Source organism: Pleurodeles waltl, chromosome 10, assembly GCF_031143425.1.
Source record: "Pleurodeles waltl isolate 20211129_DDA chromosome 10, aPleWal1.hap1.20221129, whole genome shotgun sequence".
In the NCBI taxonomy this organism is placed as follows: domain Eukaryota; kingdom Metazoa; phylum Chordata; class Amphibia; order Caudata; family Salamandridae; genus Pleurodeles; species Pleurodeles waltl.
Window position 1 is genome coordinate 402,871,263 of NC_090449.1, and position 25,400 is coordinate 402,896,662.

At 45.5% G+C, this 25,400-nt stretch overlaps 1 protein-coding gene across 1 annotated transcript in view; it reads right to left on the minus strand.

The window, feature by feature from the left end:
* Positions 1–2,510: 2,510 nt before the first annotated feature.
* STUB1 (STIP1 homology and U-box containing protein 1) overlaps positions 2,511–25,400 on the minus strand; it is a 184,106-nt gene continuing 161,216 nt past the window's right edge. The window contains exon 7 of the mRNA XM_069210638.1: positions 2,511–5,128. Coding sequence (XP_069066739.1) covers positions 5,003–5,128 — 126 coding nt within the window. The 3' untranslated portion in view covers positions 2,511–5,002. The remainder of the gene's footprint in view (positions 5,129–25,400) is intronic.

Here is a 25,400-nt window from a genome sequence, read left to right on the forward strand (position 1 = left end):
CAGCAGCATGGGTTGCCCGCAAACTCTGGGAGACAGGTGGGAGAAATACTCCCTTTAAGTCCTCTAAGGAGCCCCCAGAGTGTGTGGAATCATGCCGCCAATACTGGCATTAGTATTGCGGTATGATTCCGACATGTTTGATACCAAACATGCCTGGGTTCGGAGTTACCATTATGTAGCTGGGCCACAGGTAGTGAGTGACCTGTGGCCAGTACAATGGTAAAATGGCTTCCCCGCACTTACGAAGTCCATAGTAATGAAGCGGGAGTTTGTAGAGGCACCTCTGCTCATGCAGGGGTTCCCTCACACACAGGGATCTGCACCCTGCTCTCTGGGCTAGGAGGGCCTACCACAGGGATGACTTACAGTGAACTGGTGCAATGACCAGCAGTGAAGGGGTGCATGCACCTTTTCACGCAGCCTGCAATGGCAGGCCTGTACACACAGTTTGCATGGGCTCCCATGGGTGGCATAATACATGCTGCAACCCATGGGGGACCCCTGGTGTACCAATGCCCTGGGTACCCACGTACCATATACTAGAGACTTACAGGGGTGCACCAGTAAGCCAATTGTGGGGTGTAAAGAGTATCAAGCAACAAAGCACAATCACTGGGTCCTGCTTAGCAGCATCCCAGTGAAAACAGTCTAAACACACTGATAAACATGCAAAAATTGTGGGTAAGCATGCCAAAAAGAGTGACTTTCCTACAATTATCACATTTCTACCCCTAATTATTATTAATATAACTACTATTGATCCACAGTAAATGTGTGCATACTGGACATGACATATCTGCTCTTGATGAACTAGATTCAATGCGTTATTATAATTTTGTTTTTCTTTACTGTTCTTCTCTCATGGTTCTTTTTTCTTCGACTTTTCTCAAAAAGTTCAATAAAATATAATGAATTATAATAATAAACTCAGCAGAATTACATGGACATAAAGAGTATTCAAATGACAAGCCCACCAGAGGGAAGGATTAGGAACGGTACAAGTACCAATAGGAAGTAACTTCAATCAGAAAGACGTAACGCAAAATCAGCACTGGGATGGGACTTTCCCAAAATGGGGCTATTTACAAGGTTATGGCAAATATGAATTGTAAAGAGCATAATAGGGACGTAAGGAACAGATTAAAATAAATTGTACGTGCATGCATGAGATCAATTAAATCATGATGCTATGTTTTCACTAGCCCGCCACAGGTCAGAATGGATAGACACTAAAAACAATGTGTGGAAAAACTAATGATAGATTACAAATATCAAATCAGCATTCAACGTTGAGAGTAATTGGAAAAGGTAGTAATTAAATCACTCTGTTGCATTTGTGGTGTGGTTACTGAGGGGCAGAATTTCAATTACATTGAGTATGATGAAAGAAATAATCACATAATACTGAGTACATAAACAATAAACGAAAGTAACTGGTCGGCCAGGTGCCAATTCAACTCCCAAGTATGGAATAATTTATAATGTGACACCTCTTGCTAAAAAGCAATAATTTGGAACTGTTGCATGTGTAGTGTGTGTGTGTGTTTTGTTAAAAGACATTACCTATTGTGATGAATACAATTTTAAGAGACTAGAGATCTCAAAGTCAGGCAGAGATTTTAAACTTACAAAATTGATTGTGTGACTCAATCACTATGGTGAAAAGCAAGTGTAAGACCCTTTGTGGTTGAAACGTGTTGGTAGTTTGCTGTGCAGAGTGTGTTAAATACATCAGTTTTAGACTCTGATACAAGTGCGTCCCAGTCTCTCCTGTTAAGCACAGTTTGTAAGCTGCGGTTTGGGTCCAAATACAAACAAAAATGTAATTAAATTTGCTAGTTATGGCAATTCCAACTTAAAATAGCCTTACATTTGCCAGTTATGGATAGCTATGAAAACTATAATTAATCTAAATAAACTATCCAAACAAATAAATTATACTGAGTTAAAATTGATGTAATAATGTTTATGGTAACGTGATATGTAATGTGACCAGTGACGGCATCTGCCACATCATGAGTAGCTCATCATGCATGGTGATTTGGGGTTGTGGTCTTGTTGGCAGGGGCACAAGTTATTGTTTGTGTAGGGGACCATAAACAGCTACATTCTCGGGTTTATAGGTTTTGATATGGTACCATAAGATCACTAAGACTGTTTTAATGTTTTGCTTATTCAATTCTTCCCAACCCAGCCTTACTGCACAGTTCTTTTATTAGTGTAGCGACATGTAGCACACAACCCGTCCTCCCTTCACACTTCTCAAATACTCTTATTGTGATGGGGCTGGCAACAAGGGGGCTGTTGAAACAATATATTGTGCGATCCTAAGCATATCTCCTTCCATTTCAAATGGAAGTTTCGCTATGAGAAAAAACGAAATAGAAAAAAACAACCCTAGAAACGATGTAGGATTTATTTTTGGAAACAGAGCCTTATTTTACGCATTTCCCCAAAACCCGCAACACAGAGAATAGAGCCATGGAAGTAACAACATTATTTGAAGTTAGTGAGGGAAGACATAACATTTATTTATTTTTAAGTGCAAGCAGACGTGGTGCACTTGTTTTATTTTACAAACTGAAAAACGCATCAGACAGACGTACATAAGGAAAACAACAAAAATATATATAACCGAATAAACACAGGTACACACCTTGCTGTTGCCCACACAGCTCCAGCATTATAATTTTAAAGCATACAGTTAGGAAGATATAGTGTACATCGACGAATTAGAAGGGCATTAATATACAAAGTGTTTTAGAGCTCTCGTGGTTTAATGCATGCGAACTGAGAGATCCACTTATGGGGTAACAAAAGCAAGGAAATTAGTCTAGAGGCCAATAAAAGATTTAAAAACCTCGACTTGGAACTGGAGTAATTCTATCTATTTTCGTTTGTTGACAACGATGAGGCAATCATGATCAGCAGGAAATTAGAGTGAGGTGAAGTTTACTTTTAGTTTAACTTAAAGGGTAGTTTTTGTTTTGACATCTTTGTTCTAGAAAGGATATGGACCAACTCCCAAACTTAGGACAACTTCAACAATATTTATTCATGTGATTTTGAGTGCAATTTTAGAAACCCTTTCTAGCCAAGCAATCAAAATGGTGCATGAGAACAGATCCTAGACAGATTCACGTTTTTAAGCTGTTCCATACTCTTTTACTAATGAATTTCGGGAGGTGCAAAATTGAGTCCAACACAAAATGCTTTCACCAACAATACCAAAGGCTTGAAAGGGGTCTACTTTTATTGAAACAGTAATATTTACTTCACGAGATACTACATTATAGGACAGAGTCTCTTCCACTTACAAGGCTTGCAAAACAATGCAGTCTCGTTACGGTGAGAACACGTGTACATTTGGTGGATTCAACTACATTTGAGGACTAAGATAATTTGATAAGGTGATGTCCGTAAGGTATCGATATGTTTCTAGAGACCGTTGCATATCAAGCCACAGGATGGTGAAACGTAAGAATGTGGATTAATATAACTATTAATACATCCGTACTATAAATAAGCAGGGTGCTGAACACACGTGCCTGGAATCTGCTCATTTTCTTGGCCAGGAAGCTAATAGTAACGGAAATGCCAGGTTCTCATCAAAATGTTCCAAGTTGATTCAAGCAGCTTTAGTTGGCAACCTAAGTAATCAGACAAAAAAGTTGCGTCAAAAGTACAAATTGTGCTTGCTCAGTCACGATTCCTTATATTTGCTGACGGGATGTAATCCAAAACCTACGCACACATTTGCCGTTAATCAACTAATTTCTTATTTGTGCAGCAAGCAATCCTGCAATATAGGATACCAACAGGAGACGTAAAATGTGCAGCACAAGAACTAAGCAAGGAACGTGCTTGATTCTGTCCCTACCTCCAGGGTGTTGTACACTCAAGGCTCGTGCCACTCCCTCCCAGGCAGAATTTGATCGTACAGCAGATAGGAGAGGTCAGCACCCACGAGTACAAAGGGTGAAGCAGAATTTCGATGATCCATATTCAACCAGCGGTCCGATCATACTATGTACAGGTGCGGAGGTGCATAACCAGAGAAAGGAGTTTAGCTGTGCCCTTTGAAGAAACTTTTGAAAACAAAAGCACCGAACACAACTGAAGGTATGTGAGAGGTACATGCACAGAGACAATCTGAGGATCCAACAGGCACATCATTAGAATGCAATGCTTGATGTAGGCCTTATTCATGAATGTTGTCCCAGTATAAGGGAGCCCTGCACATTGCTCCTTGATATGGATTATGCGACAGCTGTACAAAAAGACTAGCCTAACAAGCGGCAATTCACATGATGGGCATCACAGTCTTGGAAGTAGTATTACATTTCAAAATATTCCTCTCTGCAACAGCTTTACAATGGAAGGGGTTTAGCCCATTACTGATTTCACAGAAAATATTTGGCCAACACTATTTAAAAAAAACCAACATCCAGCACACACCCACGAGGTTTTTAAAATAGAACATTCATTTGGGTGCCACGTGAAGGGCCAACTATGGTGTAAGGACATGACAGTGTAACCAAGCACCCTCATAACTTCAGAAGAAAGAGTAGCAGAAGTACTTGTATGTAGTGATGGATCCATACCGGACAGAGGTGTCTAGTAGAATCATGTTGTCAGGTAATATTGAAAAAAGAAAACTTTTTAGCAACATAAAATGGATAACTCCTACCACATGCTATCACTTTGAATGCAAATGTAATCATATTTCAGCCTTGAACAGCTTCCTGTGTCTTACGTGCTCTCCGCATATTCAGCTTCTTCCAATGTCACGTTCTTTAGCTGCAGCAGACACAACCTTTAGAAACCTAGACAGGGGACCATGGAAGCTCATGGCCAGCACAAGCCAGAGCCGGAGATGAACATGTAAGGCATGGTACAGGCCAGGGGCTCGCTGAGAAAGTCTCTGGTACAGAGAGCCCAGCCTGTCACAACTGGTGCAGCTGTGCTAAAGTGCTATGCGAGACAGAGGGACTCGAGGCTGTCAGTAATCCTCTACCCAGCCGTTCTCCGATATGAAGGCATCAATTACTTCTTTCATAGCCAGATTGGGGATCAGCTGATCCTGAGTCAAAGGGCTCCGGGTCACAGGGTCAAAGTGGCCAACTCGCTGCAAGATTAAAAAACAATGGTGAGGGGGACAAAAACAAAAAACATCACCCAAACACATAGACAAGTTAGATAATAATACACCATTAAAAAGCATGCACACCCATTAAGCTTCTCAATATGTGCTTCATTTTACTGATGCGAAAATGCAAACTAACGTAGTAAAGAATGCTACCCTGCTATATATAGAATGCTATATTTGTGCAATATAGTGTGGTAGAGTCACATGCTCTGCATACTCCTGCCATCTAGTGTTGGGTCCGGAGTTGTGCAAGTTGTTTTTCTTTGAAGAAGTCTTTCGAGTCACAAGGTCGAGTGACTCCTCCTCTCGGTGATATTGACATGGGCATTGACTACTTTGTTAAATTGTTTTCCAGCAGGCAGGTAAGAAAGGAGTGTAAAGTATGTGTAAGAAATGAGACTACCATGCTAAATGTAACTGCAACAGCCACAGGCGTCCGGGGATGAGGAAGGTCACATGTAAATTGACAGCATTACATGCCACAAACCGATCCTTACAGGGTACCAGAATCCCTTGGATGGCAGGTGTGGCTGTCGATATACAGGCTCTGCAAAGACTGTAAAGCAGACCCTCCTTAGAAGCAGTGGCTAGCCTGTGGGAGTTGCAGTAGTCTGAAAAAGGGTATGCAGCACTAGCTGTTGTACACTGGCTCGTTGGTGTGTTTAAACATCCATACAGTAGAGCTTGGTGAAGGTGTGCGGTGTAGACCATGTAGCTGCCTCACAAACGTCAGGAATAGGGATGTTTCCAAGACAGGCATAGTTGCTCCCTTTTTGCAAGTAGAGTTTGCTCTGGGAGAAACAGGTAAAGGTTGTAAAGAAATGGCTCCCTGTTGCAGTTACTCCCCACTTTTTGCCTGATACTGATGCTGACTTGACTGAGAAGTGTGCTGGGACCCAGCTAACCAGGCCCCAGCACCAGTGTTCTTTCACCTAAAATGTACCATTGTTTCCACAATTGGCACAATCCTGGCACCTAGGTAAGTCCCTTGTAACTGGTACCCCTGGTACCAAGGGCCCTGATGCCAGGGAAGGTCTCTAAGGGCTGCAGCATGTCTTATGCCACCCTAGGGACCCCTCACTCAGCACAGACACACTGCTTGCCAGCTTGTGTGTGCTGGTGGGGAGAAAATGAGGGTGCCATGCCAACCTCACACTGCTTGTGGCATAGGTAAGTCACCCCTCTAGCAGGCCTTACAGCCCTAAGGCAGGGTGCACTATACCACAGGTGAGGGCATAGGTGCATGAGCACTATGCCCCTACAGTGTCTAAGCAAAACCTTAGACATTGTAAGTGCAGGGTAGCCATAAGAGTATATGGTCTGAGAGTCTGTCAAAAACGAACTCCACAGCTCCATAATGGCTACACTGAATACTGGGAAGTTTAGTACCAAACTTCTCAGAATAATAAACCCACACTGATGCCAGTGTTGGATTTAGTAAAAAATGCACACAGAGGGCATCTTAGAGATGCCCCCTGTATTTTACCCAATTGTTCAGTGCATGACTGACTGGTCTGTGCCAGCCTGCTGCTGAGAGACGAGTTTCTGACCCCATGTGGCGAGAGCCTTTGTGCTCTCTGAGGACAGAAACAAAGCCTGCTCTGGGTGGAGGTGCTTCACACCTCCCCCCTGCAGGAACTGTAACACCTAGCAGTGAGCTTCAAAGGCTCAGGCTTTGTGTTACAATGCCCCAGGGCACTCCAGCTAGTGGAGATGCCCGCCCCCTGGACACAGCCCCCACTTTTGGCGGCAAGTCCAGGAGAGATAATGAGAAAAACAAGGAGGAGTCACTGGCCAGTCAGGACAGCCCCTAAGGTGTCCTGAGCTGAGGTGACTCTGACTTTTAGAAATCCTCCATCTTGCAGATGGAGGATTCCTCCAATAGGATTAGGGATGTGCCCCCCTCCCCTCAGGGAGGAGGCACAAAGAGGGTGTAGCCACCCTCAAGGACAGTAGCCATTGGCTACTGTCCTCCCAGACCTAAACACACCCTTAAATTTAGTATTTAAGGGCTCCCCAGAACTTAGGAAACTAGATTCCTGCAACCTAAGAAGAAGAGGACTGCTAAGCTGAAAAACCCTGCAGAGAAGACGGAGACACCAACTGCTTTGGCCCCAGCTCTACCGGCCTGTCTCCCCCCTTCTAAAGACACTGCTCCAGCGACGCTCTCCCCAGGGACCAGCGACCTCTGAATCCTCAGAGGACTGCCCTGCTCTAGAAGGACCAAGAACTCCCGAGGACAGCGGCCCTGTTCATCAAAGACTGCAACTTTGAAACAAAACAGCAACTTTGAAACCACTTGCGTTTCCCGCCGGAAGCGTGAGACTTGCTACTCTGCACCCGACGCCCCCGGCTCGACTTGTGGAGAACAAACACTTCAGGGAGGACTCCCCGGCGACTACGAGACAGTGGGTAGCCAGAGTTGCCCCCCCTGAGCCCCCACAGCGACACCTGTAGAGGGAATCCCGAGGCTCCCCCTGACCGCGACTGCCTGACTCCCAGATCCAGACGCCTGGAAAAGACCCTGCACCCACAGCCCCCAGGACCTGAAAGATTGGAACTCCAGTGCAGGAGTGACCCCCAGGAGGCCCTCTCCCTTGCCCAGGTGGTGGCTACCCCGAGGAGCCCCCCCCCCTTGCCTGCATCGCTGAAGAGACCCCTTGGTCTCCCATTGATTTCAACTACAAACCCGACGTGTGTTTGCACACTGCACCCGGCTGCCCCCATGCTGCTGAGGGTGTACTTTCTGTGCTAACTTGTGTCCCCCCCGGTGCCCTACAAAACCCCCCTGGTCTGCCCTCCGAAGACGCGGGTACTTACCTGCTGGCAGACTGGAACCGGGGCACCCCCTTCTCCATTGAAGCCTATGCGTTTTGGGCACCACTTTGAACTCTGCACCTGACCGGCTCTGAGCTGCTGGTGTGGTAACTTTGGGGTTGCTCTGAACCCCCAACGGTGGGCTACCTTGGACCCAAACTTGAACCCCGTAGGTGGTTTACTTACCTGCAAAAACTAACAAACTCTTACTCCCCCCAGGAACTGTTGAAAATTGCACTGTCTAGTTTTAAAATAGCTATATGTGATTTATGTGAAAACTGTATATGCTATTTTGCTAATTCAAAGTTCCTAAAGTACCTACATGCAATACCTTTCATTTAAAGTATTACATGTAAATCTTGAACCTGTGGTTCTTAAAATAAACTAAGAAAATATATTTTTCTAGACAAAAACCTATTGGCCTGGAATTGTCTGAGTGTGTGTTCCTCATTTATTGCTTGTGTATGTACAACAAATGCTTAACACTACTCCTTTGATAAGCCTACTGCTCGACCACACTACCACAAAATAGAGCATTAGTATGATCTCTTTTTGCCACTATCTTACCTCTAAGGGGAACCCTTGGACTCTGTGCATACTATTCCTTACTTTGAAATAGTGCATACAGAGCCAACTTCCTACATTGGTGGATCAGCGGTGGGGTACAAGACTTTGCATTTGCTGGACTACTCAGCCAATACCTGATCACACAACTAAATTCCAAAAATTGACATTAGAAATTGATTTTTGCAATGTGAGCTATTTTTCCAAATTCTTAAAAGTCCTGCTAGGGCCTTGTGTTAGTCCCTGTTAGCATTTCTTTTAGAGTTTAAAAGTTTTGTGAAAGTTTGAATTAAGTTCTAGAAATAGTTTTAGATTCTTAAAAAGTATTCCACCTTTTAGAAACATAATGTCTACTGCAGAAGAGACAGTGGTGGAGCTCAACCTCACACCTTACCTGCGTCTTAGGATGTCAGAGTTAAGGACTCTCTGCAGAATCAATAAAATAAAAACTGGATCAAACTCTACCAAAGAACAGCACCAGGAGCTCTTGGCAGAGTTTGCTAAAAACACCCCCTCTGATAGTGATGTGGAGGAGAATTTCCCCCCTCCAGTCCTAGTTAGGGAGAACAGGGTGCCTCAAGCCCTGACTCCAACTGTGATAGTCAGAGATGCTGTTTCTCTCACAGGAGAGTCCAGCACCTCAGGAATCACTGAGGATAGCCTCAGTGAAGATGACCTCCTGCTAGCCAGGATGGCCAAAAGATTGGCTTTAGAGAGACAGCTCCTAGCCATAGAAAGGGAAAGACAAGAGATGGGTTTTGGTCCCATCCATGGTGGCAGCAACATAAATAGGGTCAGAGATTCTCCCGACATGTTGAAAATCCCAAAAGGGATTATAACTAAATATGAAGATGGTGATGACATCACCAAATGGTTCACAGCTTTTGAGAGGGCTTGTGCAACCAGAAAAGTAAACAGATCTCACTGGGGTGCTCTCCTTTGGGAAATGTTCACTGGAAAGTGTAGGGATAGACTCCTCACACTCTCTGGAAAAGATGCAGAATCCTATGACCTCATGAAGGGTACCCTGATTGAGGGCTTTGGATTCTCCACTGAGGAGTATAGAATTAGGTTCAGGGGGGCTCAAAAATCCTCGAGCCAGACCTGGGTTGATTTTGTAGACTACTCAGTGAAAACACTAGATGGTTGGGTAACTGGAAATGAAGTGCATGACTATGTTGGGCTTTATAATTTGTTTATGAAAGAACACATTTTAATTAACTGCTTCAATGAAAAGTTGCATCAGTATCTGGTAGACCTAGGACCAATTCCTCCCCAAGAATTGGGAAAGAAGGCGGACCATTGGTTCAAGACTAGGGTAACCAAAACTTCCACTGGGGATGACCAAAAGAAAAGGGTTACAAAGACTCCCCAGGAGAAAGTGGGTGACACTAGAAACAAAGAAAAAGAGTCCTCTGTAGGCCCCCAAAAACCAGAACAGGTGGGTGGGCCCCAAGACACAACCCAAAACAAAGGTGGGTACCAGGGTAAGAACTGGGATGCCACTAAGGCATGGTGCCATAACTGTAGACAGACAGGGCACCACACCAAGGACACTTCTTGTCCCAAAAACAAACCCCCTAGCAAAATCCCAGGGGTAACCAGTGTAGCCATTGGGGATGACTCCTCAGATGAGGAGGTCTTCATAGCCTTCAACTGGAAAAAGGGCCCAACAGGTGAGTTGGAGATTCCAGAGGGAAGTAGACACTTCCACCACCTACTGGTGAATGGAATCCCAGCCACTGCCCTGAGAGACATTTGTGCCAGTCACACTATTGTGCATGACAGGCTGGTGTTCTCAAACCAGTACATCCCAGGTGAGACTGCCAGAGTAAGAGTTAGCCCAGACAGGGTCACTAATAGGCCTGTGGCTTTTGTGCCCATAGAAGTGGGTGGGACTTTTAGCTGTAGAAGGGTGGTAGTCAGTACAGACCTCCCCCTTGATTGTCTCCTTGGAAATGACTACCCAGAGGTTAGTCAGAGCCCAAGAGAGGAACTGGTCCAGTGCCAGTCCTCTCCCAAGGATTCTGGAGGTCCTGCCCCTGCAGTAACTGCAAGCATGCCCCACAAGAAAAAGAAAAGAAAACAGTGTAGGAAGGGTGGACAACCTTTAGCCAAGGTTCCAGCAAGCCAAGGAGATTCTGCTCCAGTAGGGGAGAACTCCAAAAGTGGCACTGGTAAAGTCCAGCCTGACCCACAAGAAGTCCTGGCTAGTCAGGCAACTGTTAAGCCTGAGTGGGTGGCTCCTCAGCTAACAGAAGAAAGAGTGGAAGAAGAGTGTTTACTACAAGATGTGGTAACCCCCCACTCTAATACAGCAGACAGGCACCCTGAACCCAAAGAAGCCTGTAACTTAGCCCCTTCCCTTGTAGGTGAAGAGCTAAAGGTGTGGTTCTGGGCACTGACAGCTGTCAGTGGCCTCTGCTGGGTGTTAGCCTTTATGGCTGCACTATCCTTGGCATGGTGGTCTGACCCCATGCCAAATAGCAAGTTAGGCCCCCTGACCCTGTTGGTTATGGTGGGGTTACTCCAGCTCTGGGTAACCTCTTTGGGTAAGCTAGGGGTGACCCTGGCTAAGATAAGATTAGCAGAGGTGGATACCTCTAACCCCAAAATAGAGAGAATGGGTGGAGACATTAAAGACACAGACAAGAGGCAATTCAGACTAGGTCCTATCACTGTGGAAGTGGGTCAGCTCCCCAGAGGGAATGACCTGAACAGGAGGATGTATGGCAGAGTAGGCCCTGCAACAAACCAGCCTATTTCCTCTACTCTTCCTCGCCTGACAGACTAGGAAGACTCTCCCAGCTTTTGCTGAGTCTCCTGGCCTGTGGGCTGGGGGGGGGGGGGGGGGCTTGTGTAAAGAAATGGCTCCCTGTTGCAGTTACACCCCACTTTTTGCCTGATACTGATGCTGACTTGACTGAGAAGTGTGCTGGGACCCAGCTAACCAGGCCCCAGCACCAGTGTTCTTTCACCTAAAATGTACCATTGTTTCCACAATTGGCACAACCCTGGCACCTAGGTAAGTCCCTTGTAACTGGTACCAAGGGCCCCGATGCCAGGGAAGGTCTCTAAGGGCTGCAGCATGTCTTATGCCACCCTAGGGACCCCTCACTCAGCACAGACACACTGCTTGCCAGCTCGTGTGTGCTGGTGGGGAGAAAATGACTAAGTCGACATGGCACTCACCTCAGGGTGCCATGCCAACCTCACACTGCTTGTGGCATAGGTAAGTCACCCCTCTAGCAGGCCTTACAGCCCTAAGGCAGGGTGCACTATACCACAGGTGAGGGCATAGGTGCATGAGCACTATGCCCCTACAGTGTCTAAGCAAAACCTTAGTCATGGTAAGTGCAGGGTAGCCATAAGAGTATATGGTCTGAGAGTCTGTCAAAAACGAACTCCACAGCTCCATAATGGCTACACTGAATACTGGGAAGTTTAGTACCAAATTTCTCAGAATAATAAACCCACACTGATGCCAGTGTTGGATTTATAAAAAAAATGCACACAGAGGGCATCTTAGAGATGCCCCCTGTATTTTACCCAATTGTTCAGTGCAGGACTGACTGGTCTGTGCCAGCCTGCTGCTGAGAGACAAGTTTCTGACCCCATGTGGTGAGATCCTTTGTGCTCTCTGAGGACAGAAACAAAGCCTGCTCTGGGTGGAGGTGCTTCACACCTCCCCCCTGCAGGAACTGCAACACCTAGCAGTGAGCTTCAAAGGCTCAGGCTTCGTGTTACAATGCCCCAGGGCACTCCAGCTAGTGGAGATGCCCGCCCCCTGGACACAGCCCCCACTTTTGGTGGCAAGTCCAGGAGAGATAATAAGAAAAACAAGGAGGAGTCACTGGCCAGTCAGGACAGCCCCTAAGGTGTCCTGAGCTGAGGTGACTCTGACTTTTAGAAATCCTCCATCTTGCAGATGGAGGATTCCTCCAATAGGATTAGGGATGTGCCCCCCTCCCCTCAGGGAGGAGGCACATAGAGGGTGTAGCCACCCTCAAGGACAGTAGCCACTCTTAAATTTAGTATTTAAGGGCTCCCCAGAACCTAGGAAACTAGATTCCTGCAACCTAAGAAGAAGAGGACTGCTAAGCTGAAAAACCCTGCAGAGAAGACGGAGACACCAACTGCTTTGGCCCCAGCTCTACCGGCCTGTCTCCCCCCTTCTAAAGACACTGCTCCAGCGACGCTCTCCCCAGGGACCAGCGACCTCTGAAACCTCAGAGGACTGCCCTGCTCTAGAAGGACCAAGAACTCCCGAGGACAGCGGCCCTGTTCACCAAAGACTGCAACTTTGAAACAAAACAGCAACTTTGAAACCACTTGCGTTTCCCGCCAGAAGCGTGAGACTTGCTACTCTGCACCCGACACCCCCGGCTCGACTTGTGGAGAACAAACACTTCAGGGAGGACTCCCCGGCGACTACGAGACAGTGAGTAGCCAGAGTTGCCCCCCCTGAGCCCCCACAGCGACGCCTGCAGAGGGAATCCCGAGGCTCCCCCTGACCGCGACTGCCTGACTCCCAGATCCCGACGCCTGGAAAAGACCCTGCACCCGCAGCCCCCAGGACTTGAAAGATCGGAACTCCAGTGCAGGAGTGACCCCCAGGAGGCCCTCTCCCTTGCCCAGGTGGTGGCTACCCCGAGGAGCCCCCCCCTTGCCTGCCTGCATCGCTGAAGAGACCCCTTGGTCTCCCATTGATTTCAACGACAAACCCGACGTGTGTTTGCACACTGCACCCGGCTGCCCCCGTGCTGCTGAGGGTGTACTTTCTGTGCTAACTTGTGTCCCCCCCCGGTGCCCTACAAAACCCCCCTGGTCTGCCCTCCGAAGACGTGGGTACTTACCTGCTGGCAGACTGGAACCGGAGCACATCCTTCTCCATTGAAGCCTATGTGTTTTGGGCACCACTTTGAACTCTGCACCTGACCAGCCCTGAGCTGCTGGTGTGGTAACTTTGGGGTTGCTCTGAACCCCCAACGGTGGGCTACCTTGGACCCAAACTTGAACCCCGTAGGTGGTTTACTTACCTGCAAAAACTAACAAACTCTTACTGCCCCCAGGGACTGTTGAAAATTGCACTGTGTCTAGTTTTAAAATAGCTATATGTGATTTATGTGAAAACTGTATATGCTATTTTGCTAATTCAAAGTTCCTAAAGTACCTACCTGCAATACCTTTCATTTAAAGTATTACATGTAAATCCTGAACCTGTGGTTCTTAAAATAAACTAAGAAAATATATTTTTCTATACAAAAACCTATTGGCCTGGAATTGTCTGAGTGTGTGTTCCTCATTTATTGCTTGTGTATGTACAACAAATGCTTAACACTACTCCTTTGATAAGCCTACTGCTCGACCACACTACCACAAAATAGAGCATTATTATTATCTCTTTTTGCCACTATCTTACCTCTAAGGGGAACCCTTGGACTCTGTGCATACTATTCCTTACTTTGAAATAGTGCATACAGAGCCAACTTCCTACAAAGGTCTTTTAGTCTTAAGGTAGCAAGTTTCAATACATTTGAATATCCACCTGGCTAAGCCGGAGTTGGATTTTGGGTTGCCTTCATGAGGTGGAGAAAAGGCTACAAATAATTGTTTTCTTTTTCTGAAGGTTTTAGTTCTATCTATGTAGAACAGAAGTGCTTTTTTATATCTTGGATATGAAAAGCTCTTTCCGCAACTGAGGCTGGTTGAGGGAAAAAACTGGGAGCTCAATAGATTGATTGAGGTGAAATTGTAAAACTAACTTGGGTAGGAATTTAAGATTAGTACGAAGAACCACTTTGTCTTTATGTATCTGAAAGAAAGGTTCTTTAAAGGTTAAAGCCTGTAGCTTACTAACACACCTGAGTGATGTAAGGGCAACTACGAATGTCACTTTCCACTAAAGAAATTGAAGGGGCATGAGTATAGGGGCTCAAATGGCGGACCCATGAGTCTCTTGAGAACAATGTTAAGATTCTAGGATGCAGCTGGAGGAACCCTTGGCAGAATGACTTGTTTAAGTCCTTCCATGAATGCTTAGATGACTGGAGTTTTGAAAAGTGATAGCTGCAGTGTATTTTAGAGGTAGGCAGCCAGTTTGTCCAGGTGTAATTGTATGGAAGTGTAAGCAAAATTTTCTTTCTGTAAGCGAGGAAATAGCAGACAATGTCTTGCACCACGACTTTGTTATTATTTAACCAAACATTGATCCGATCAAACAAAACACTTCAGTTTTGCTGTGAAATATCCATACATTCTGGTGGTAAGTCAAGGTAGCCAAACTATGACCTCAGTAGCCAAATGGCTAGGTTGAGAGTTTTGGGGTCTGATTTGCCCTCTATTCTGAGTGAGAAGGTCTGGCCTGTTGGGGAGCTTATCGTGTGGAACTACTGAGAGATCTAGCAGTGCTGTGAACCAGGGCTAATGTGCCCAAATGGGAGCTACGAGGATCAACGTGAGAGACATTTGCCTGCTCTTCGGAACCAGAAATGGAAAGAGATGGAGAGGTAAAAGAAAAGATGTGGGCAAATATCCCTGACAAACTCATCCATAGTGTGTTGCCCTTGGATAGTGGGTGTGGGGACCTGGAGGTGAAGTTTTGACATTTTCTGCTGTGGCGAAAAGGTCTATTTGAGGGAACCTTTACTTTTGCAGGTATGGTAAGAGTACTTGTGGGTGGAGTTCCCATTCATGGACTTGTTGCTACATTGTGCTGAGGAGGTCTGTAAAGTCGATGTCCGTTCCCAGCAGGTATTCCACTAACAGGTGAATGTTGTGGTGAAGAGCCCACTTCCATATGGTCCGAGAAAGGTGTGATAGTTGTGAAGACTGTGTCCTCACCTGCTTTCGTAAGGTAATATATGACTGTGATACTGCCGTTTGGACTAGGACAACCTTGTGGAAAGCTTTCAGTGCTAAGTAGACGGCCTGAAGCTTTAGGTAGTTGATCCTGGCATCCCAAATATAATTTACTGTTAGGACCTGCAGATGAGCACCCCAAACCATCTGTGGTAAGGGTGATGTGGGAAACAGGGGCCAAAAAAAGGCTGCCTCTTAAGAGGTTGAAAAGGAGTTACTTACCTGTAACTGCAGTTATCCAGAATGGGTATTTTTCATAGATTTACATGTTTGAATCATTCCCCGTCGTTGTAGTGGGAGTCCCACAGTACCATAGTAAAGCAGTATGTAAAACTATGATAGGCTATAATTGCACTAGGCCATCAGTTTAACAGTCTACATGTGTCCTTTTTAAAAAAAAAAGGACCAAACTTGAACTATGACCAATCAGGTGCTAGCACCCACACAAGAGAGGCTGATTCGCTCAGATATTCGAGCACAAGTGGGAATAACCTTCCTAGTTACAAGGGGAGCTTCTCATGTGAATCTATAAAAGATACCAATACTGGATAACTGCAGTTACAGGTATGTAACTAATTTTCTTACCCAGAATTGGATTTTTCATAGACTCAAAAGCTTGAATCAGAACAGCAAGCAGTACTGTAGGTAACTTGAGTGACTTTAAAGGATGGTGGGTAAAATTAATAAACCCTATAGTTTTCTATACAAAAAATATGTATACCTATATTCATACACATTTGAAATCATAAGCATTCATATGTAAACTTTCAGAAAAATAAATTCAAATATAACAATCAAGCGCAATATACAGTTGACTGAAAAATATTGGTGCTTAATATGGATAAAACACCTCTATAAAAAGAAGCTCACTTTATTGGAATAGAGGATGTAAAACCGCCTATCCTACAGCTGCATCGCTTTTCTGCACCGATTCCAGGCAATAGTGCCACATGAACATGATGGTGTTGTTCCATGTCGCAGCATGACATATCTCCTCTAGTGGAATGCCAGCAAACAGAGCGGGTGATGTAGCCACTGCCCTTGTCAAGTGTTGAGTGGTTTGCCAGCTTTGGAGTGGCAAAACTATATAGTGGCAGAAATCCGTATTGCGAGGGTAGCTTTAGTGACACCCATATCTTTCTGAGAGAGTCCGTGGGAGGCAAACAGCTGATTAGATTTTCGAAATTGCTTGGTAGGGTGAAGATAAAATTTAAGACACTGCTTTATGTCCAAGGTGTGAAGAGACCTTTCAGCTGGGGAGTGGGTTTGAGAAGAAAGTGCAAAGTATGATAGATTCACTGAGGTCAAACTGCGATGGCACTTTGGGAATGAACCTTGGGTTTGTTTTGAGAAGTACACAATGATCAGTGAAACACAAAAACGTTCCTGAATTGTAAATGCTTGGATCTCACTGACCCTTCTAGTAGATGTGAGGGCTAACAATAGAGTGACCTTCCACGTAAGAAATTTCAGATTTGACTTGTGAATGGGCTCAAATGGAGGCTTCATGAGCTGCGAAATAACCACGATGATATGCCATTCTGGGGGAGGAGCCCATATTGAAGGAAAGACTCTGAACAATCCTTTCATTAATTGTTTGACTATCCTGGTTGTTGTGAAACAACATCAAGAAGTACGCAAAGGGAACCCTGGAGAGATAAGGAGAGCGCAACCAAAAACAATCTGGTGCCTTTGGTGTATGGCAAATTGGCAATTCTGTATCAATTGACCATCCTTAATTCAGGTTGAGATATTTTTAACACAGATCTGCCATTATGATTTGTCAAGCAGTTAGTATCACAGTGGATGCCCACAGATCATGGTGAGCATGAGATCAGATGGACCATGCTTGAAAGAATTGTTCCTAAAACCGGACAAGCGTCTGAGGCCATTAAGAAAAAGAAAGAAGTCTTCTGGATGTTTTATTTAGATACATACAATAATGGCCCCAATGAGGAAATGTCCTGGCAAAATGCTTTCTAAACATTATTGGTCATTGGCACATTTGAGCTATACTAAGTGCATGACGATTTAGATTCTACTCAGTTTTTTCTGTTAATGTGTTCTTTTCATTTAGACTCTACGGTTTTATTTATTCCTTATCTATTTTCTCCGTAAATAGGCTGTGATTACACTTTCTTGCTTTGGATCTTCATGTCTTTGTGTACCCGATTTACCCATTACCGGTTCCTACCATGTTTCTCTTAATATTTTAAATATATGTATAATGTCATCTGTGACTTAATCTCATCTTTGCGACTATGCAACATTTTTGGATTACTAATACTATTATACATGCAGTCCTCTTTGTTTGAGCCGCTGCATTATTGCTTTTTAAGGCACCTCTAACTGATGTTTGTCGAGCACGTAATTCACAAATTCAAGAGAGATCATCTTGATCACCGTTTCCTGTCTAGTCATATTTTAAAATGGCCACCACAAATGTTCTCCCTGACTAACTGCATCAGTCCTATTTTCATTTCCTTGTCTGTGCTTGTTAACATCACGTGAGCTTAACGCTTTATAGACAGAAGCGTGGAGAGTTTGCCATCTTCTCCTCGCCCGACTGAGGGAACAGGCCAGAATTCCACATATCATGGTAAGACGACGTTTAAATGTAGCGTTACTGGCACTAGAAGCCTTGAGGTTGCAATATATCATTACGCAGCCTGGATTTATAGGCAGGTTGGTTATTTCCTTAGACCATCTAGATGAGCGCTGGCCTTGCATGCTGTTGCCTGCACATAGCGTTTTTATGCACATACTGCCCTCGGGAACTCTAATTTACAAAAAAAAAAAAAAAAAAAAAAAAATAGAATAGTATACTTGACATCATATAGAAATATGTTTCTGTTATATGCAAGGCAACAGCATCTCCATTCATACAACTATTTATGCTATTGAAAGCTTTACTCCTCTCTTGTTTTTTTAACAATTTATGAGAGACTTTATTGCTTTTATACTGTTCTCTTTACTTTTAAATAACATTCTTAACATATTTCTTGCTAAATGGCTTTAATATTTCTAGCATATGCTTCAGCTTTGAAACTTGTTCTCTAGGCGACCTGTCTGGTGTTAGCAATACACATATTGTGGCTTTCATTGCCTTTCAGATATCTTCAGTTATGTAGAGGAGATTTCATCTATCTCTGTTTCTCTATTATTTTTTCTTTTTTTATTAACAATCAGATATGAAGAAGTTCACCAAATTTGTAAGACATATGTACGGAATGCATGTGGTGTTGGTTTTTTGGACATGTTTTTCATTTTATTTCTCTACTTTTCGGGTACTCTTATTACAGGTCGGTGGCGGAGGTTGTTTTGCTATACATCACTTTTAGGTGTTTCTCATTAGTTGATCTAAAAAATAAAAAAAATCTTTTCTCAGACTATTTTAAGACCTTCCAGCCAGTTGGCTGTATTGTGTTTATCCGCTGTTCCATGAATCATAAAATTTGTTTTCTATGTTCTTATCTAGATTTCTCTGGAGGGTGCATTATTCTATTTCGCCTGATCTGCCCTGAAGAAGGTGGCTGTTGAATAATAATAAAATCTTTTTGTCCACTGAATGCACATCGGCACAGGATTGCCAATTGGCCGTACACCAAAGGCACAGGATAGTCAATTAGCCCAGGATTGCCAATTTGCAGTCCACCAAAGCTACATGGATCTGGCAGTAAAGTAGACTACAGCCAATGATGAGCATTAATGGACATCAAGACTCATAAATACAAGTGGATTGCTGAAGAATAAAGTAATCCCTTTGGTTGCTTAAAAGGCAGAATTACAGCCGCTCCAAACTATGTTGTTTGATGAAATTAACTAATGGTGAAGAAATGTGACCATCAATATATGTTGGGCCGCTTTACATAAGAACATATAAGGACGAACCAATTCAAAATAACGAGTGCGGTTTCTTAACTCTATCTTTTGGGTGAAAACTTGACATGAATCATCGATTGAAGGATTGTCATAATGCAGTTTATTCTATACTGCATGTCGCTCTCGTGACAACTGTCTTCGGATCTCTTGAGCGTGTCTGCTAAGGTATAATTCACTCTTGATATGTGTTCAGCTTTTAGACATATCTTGTTGACTGTGAGCCAATTCCAAAGATTTTGAGCCTCTTGAGAGAGATATGGAGGCTTGGTTCCCCCTTGTTTGTTGATATAATACATGCTGGTATTGTTGTCTGTATGGACCAGCATGGTTTTTGCTGTGTGGCCCATTTCCCCTGGATCTGTAGGTCCTGCAGATGGCCGCTGTACGAAAGCACCCTTTTGACATGGTTAGTCCCGACTTTTTGTCTGGTTTCTGATGTGGCTTTGACTGTTAGTGCACTGGGTCCCTGCTAATCGGGTCCCCAATGCCAGATCCCTTTCCCCAAAACTGTACAGTTGTTTTCCACAGTTGGAAACTTTAGCTACCACTGTAAGACCCTAATAAATGGTTCCCCTGGTACCTATGGCCTAGGGTACTAAGGAAGGTCTCTGAGGCCTGCAACACCAATTGTCCAACCCTCAGGGACCCCTCACCTAAACCACACAGTGCATGTGTTGGTGGAGGCTAAATTGAAAACAAGACCAGTCACACATCCCTTTGTGCGGGTCCTCTATCACTACATGTGCCAGGTGTAAGTCACCTCCAAAGCTGGGTGCATCCAGGCACATGTGAGGGAATATATGCATGAGCAGATATGCCCCTGCTGTGTGTCTGTTGATTCTGAGACATAGTAAGTGCACAGGGAAGCCATTTTAAATGCATGTCCTGGTCACTAGTCATTACGAGTTCTCCAGCTACATGATGGCTACAAACATCTCAGAATAATAAACCCTCACTCATCCCAGTGATGGATGTATTAATAAACGTACACAGATGGCACCCTGAAACCCTACCCAGCTACTGGTTCACTGACAGGTACAAACCAGTGCAGCCACCATAGACTGAGTTCTGGCCCACTGAGGTGATGGCCAACGCTCTCGGAAGCTCAGAACAAAGGCCTGCTCTGGACAGAGGTGATAACACCTTGTACAGAGCAGGATGGACATTCCAGGGCAGGGAGTTTTAAAGGCCTTGCCACCTTTGAAATGCAACCCAGATCTCTCCAGATGGCGGAGTAGACAGACACCCCCTCCCCCACCCGGCCTGACCCCACTGTCGGTGGCAGCACAGACGCGAAAATTAGTTAAATTAAGAGAACTGCCCACTTCATGCCAGTCTCAGCCCTAGGTGGACGAGCTAAAGTGAATACTACTTTTCAAATTCCTCCATCTTGTCTGGAAGGAATTAGACCACTAGGGTTAGGGTTATTCCAACTTCCCAGGGAAAGTGGTCATAAGAGGAGTGTCGTCTCCCTAAAGGTGGTTAGCCCATTGGCTACTGCCTGGCACTCCCTGTAACACCCCTAAATTGAGTATTTAGGTGGCACCCATGAACCCTGGAACGCAGATCCTGACTACCTATGTAGAAGAAGGACAAAGAAGAGTCGACTCCACAGAAGAAGAGGAAGAAGCACCTGACCCGGTACCAGCCCATCTGGCCTGCCTCCTAACCTCACCGGACTCCGCACAAAAAGACACATCCTGCAGCTTCAAGAAACCCAGGAAGCCTGCCTGCCTTCTAAAAACACTCTGACTTCTGTGAGCAGCGGACCCTGCTCAGCAACAAAGTATCCAAACAAGGACTCCGCAGCCTGGAAACCAAACACCTGAAGTGACCTCTACACCCAACAGCTTTGACCTGATGAAAAGCCTACCAACTGTGCCATCAGGGGTTCCCTGCTGTCCTGAGCCAGAGTCCACTCAACTGTCACCTCTCCTGGACTCATCCAAGACACCTGCAGCCCCTGCATGCAGGCCTCCTCTCCCCCAGCCTGATGGTGAGAGAAAACCCGAGACCTACAGCAACCACTGCACCCGTGACCCATGACACCAGCTGAGGTAGGTCATCAGTGTCAATGACGTCCCCCGGCTCCTGAGAGCTCAAGTCTACCCTGGGTCAACCCCTGCTGGACTCTCCCATGACGCCTGCAGCCTCAACTCACAGTAACCCCTGACTGCAAGTGCTCCTAGATGGAGAAGTCCACTACCTACCTATTTGTTGTCCCAGACGGGCTTCCAAGCCAGAGCCTGCAGTTGGGGCGTCATGGGGTCAAACTCCCATAGGAAACCATTGAGCACTGGAAGCCTTACTGTACCTCTGCACCTGGCGGCCCCAGTGCCACTCGGTGTGACCTGCTGGTGTGGTTCTGATCAGTGACCTCTACTTACCTTAACTCCCGGAGATTGGCATCTTAAGTCGTTGTTAGCCCTGAGTTTGCTGAACATTGTTTTTCCTCAATAGGATAACACTGAGAGAAAACTGCACTGTCTATTTTTGAAACGGCAAAGTATCTATGCTTAAAAGTCTATTTACACGATTATGTAGTTCTTGGGTTTGAAACATATAAAAAGACTTGTCATTTTTCTAAATTGGTCTCGGATTTATTTTTTGAGTGTGTATCATTTATTGCCTCTGTGAGTACAACAAATGCTTAGCACTACCCTTTGATAAGCCCAAATGCTCGCCTACACTACCACAAAGATCATTAGTCCTATCTACTTTTGCCTCTGCACTACTAATTGGGGATCCACTGGACTCTCTGCACAGTGTACTTCATTTTAGTGCACTATATAGAGAGACAGCTTCCTACAGCTGCCCCAGCCACCAAGGAGGCATCAGTCCTGATGACGAAATCTGGAACTGGAGACAGAAATGTAAGGCTTTGAGAGATATGATCTATGAGAGACCACCAATTAAGTGCTTCCTCATCCTTGGGGTGATCTTTGAAGGGGCCTTGTGACTGGATCCACTGCATCTGGAGCTCCTCTTGTAATTGCCTCATTTTAGTTGTGCCAGTGGAACTAGGTTTATGCAGAGAAGATCATGCCCAGGAGCAACTTGTATAGTCTTACAGAAACTGACTTTCTTTTGGAGATTTGCAGAGCCAGGCTGGACAATGAAATGGTTTCTTAACTGTGGAAGTAGTTTCGCAGCTTGAATAGTTTTCTGGATTCACATGCTGTGCGTTATTCCGCCATATAGTGCTTGGGTCCAAAAAGCTGTGTTCTAGTCTTTTTTTTCTTCTTTCCTTTGGGGCGTCGTCGACCACCATCTGGCGCTTAGTCTGTCCTCTGTGTGATGCCAGACGGCACCCTGGGAGTTCCTGTGAATGGCCTCCATCTTCAGATTCTTTTTTCTATTTCCTTCTTTCTTCTTCCTTTTCCCATTATCCATTTTTTCCCTTTACCACCTGTTTGGGTTTTATGCCATTTCTGTGGCGGTAGGTGGGTTGCAAGTGAATCCAAAATAAAGTCTTCAAGCTGCAAAACTACTTCTACAGATAGGAAAACCATTTTGTTTTGCAGCATGAATCATTTTCTGGATTCGCTTGCTGTGCATTAGATTATACAGCTGTGAAGGAAAGGGCCACTGTTGGCATGGTTACCCCCCACACTTTTTGCCTAGTGTTCATGCCAACTTTGATTGAAAGTGTGCTGGGATCCTGCTAACCAGGCCCCAACAACAGTGTTCTTTCCCAAAATCTGTACCTTTGTTTCCACAATTGGCACAACCTTGCCCACAGTTAAGTCCCTTGTAAAAGGTAACCCTGGTACCAAGGGCCCTGTGGCCAGGGAAGGTCCCCAAGGGCTGTAGCATGTATTATGCCACCCTAGGGGACCCCTCACCAAGCACATGTACACTGCCTTGCAGTTTGTGTGTGCTGGTGGGGAGAAAAAGACAAAGTCGACATGACACCTCTCTCAGGGTGCCATGCCCACAACCCACTGCCTGTGGCATAGGTAAGTCACCCCTCTAGCAGTCCTTACAGTCCTAAGGCAGGGTGCACTATACCACAGGTGAGGGCATAGCTATATGAGCAATATATCCTACAGTGTCCAAGTCCATTCTTAGACATTGTAAGGGCAGTGTAGCCATATTGAGTATATGGTCTGGGAGTTTATCATTACGAACTCCAAAGCTCCATAATGGCTTCACTGAATACTGGGAAGTTGGATATAAAATGTCTCAGTACAATAAACTCCTGCTGATGCCAGTGCGGGATTTATTAACAAATGCACCCAGAGGGCATCTGTATGTAATCCAAACTGCTAGTGTAGGATTGACCGGTCTCTGCCAGCCTGCCACTTTCTGACCACATGGGGAGAGAGCCTTTGTGCACTCTGTGGTCAGAAACAAAGACTGTACTGGGTGGATGTGCTTCACCCCCCCCCCCCTTACAGGAACTGTAGCACCTGGCAGTGAGCCTTAAAGGCTCATGCCTCAGATTACAGTGCCCTAAGGCACTCCAGCTAGAGGAGCTGTTCGCCTCCTGGACAAAGCCCCACTTTTGGCGGAAAGTCCAGCAGGAATATTAGGGAAAACGGGGAGGAGTGACCACTCCAGCTAGGACCACTCCTAAGGTGTCCAGAGCTGGGGTGGTCCCCTCCCTGCAGAATGCTCCATCTTGGTTTGAAGGACAGGGACCAATAGGATTAGGTTTGTGCCCTCCTCCCCAAAGGAAGTGGGCACAAAGAGGGTGTAGCTACCTCAGGGACAGCAGCCATTTGCTACTACTTCTGATCCCTAAGACACCCCTAAATCTAGGATTTCAGGGCCTCCCTGAACCCAGCTCACCAGATTCCTGGTGACCTGACAAGAAGAAGGACTGATTAGCTGAAACTCCCAGCAGAGAAGAAGGAAGACGACAACTGATTTGACTACCGGCCTGTCTCCTGCTTCAAAGAACCTGCAAAAAGACCAGCAACGCATCCAGCGGGCCCAGTGACCTCTGCCAACTCCAGAGGACTGCCATACACCCAAAAGTACCAAGAACTCCCAAGGATAGCTGCTCTGTCTGAAGAAGCCTACAACCAAGGACTCCCACCCTACTCCAGATACGAGAGTCCTGACCCCTGTGCAGCCAAACGCCCATGGCCCGTGTCCAGGTGGTCCAACCAGCCAGAGAAGGTCCTCAGGAAATTGTGAACAAGTGCTCACCCTGGGTTGACCGCTCCACGACGGAGCCTGCAGAGGAAATCACGAGGAACCCCCTACCTGCAAGCTCCGGAGGAAGATAACCATCGCCTGAAGAGCCACTGCACCTGCAGCCCCCAGGCCTTGGAGAAACCGCCCCCCAGTAAAGCATCGACCAGCAGGCAGCCCTCACCCCTGCTCAGCCGGAGGTTTGCCCGAGAAGTCCCCTGCAGCCTCAGAGTGACCCCTGGGGTCCCCTCATTGTGATGCATTGAAGACCCGACGTCCTGTTTGCACCCTGCACCTGGACGCCCCAGTGCCGCTGAGGGTGTGTGTTTGGTGCCTACTTGGGGATCCTCCTGTGCTCTTTTAAACTCCCCCGGTCTGCCCTCCGAAACCGAGGGCACTTACCTGCCAGCAGACCAAGTTCTGAGAGCCCCCTGTCTCCATAGGAGCCCACGTTAATTTGGTTCCTCTTTGACCTCTGCACGCGACCGGCCCCTGTGATGCTGGTGGGGGGGGATTTGGGGATAACTTGAACCCCCAACGGCAGACTATCTACACCCCGGAGATAAGAACTGTACTTACCTGCAAAACTGTACTATCTTTTCTTTTCTTCCCCCAGGAACTGTTGAAAAATGCACTACGTCCGCTTTTAAAATAGCTTTTTGCCATTTTAAGAAAAACTGTATACATTGTCAATTCTATTTAAAGTCCTGATCATATATATGCAAAGTATCTTTTATTTTATGTACTTACCTGCAAACTGAATCTTTTGGTTCTAGAAATAAAGAAATAAATATTTTTTCTATTTAAAATCCTAATGGCCTGGAGTTAAGTCACTGAGCGTGTTTCTTCTATAGCTTGTGTGTGTACAACAAATGCTTAACATTACCCTCTGATAAGCCTAACTGCTCAACCACACTACCACATATAGAGCATTAGTATTATCTATTTCAGCCTCTGTCAAGCCTCTGGGGAATCCCTGGACTCT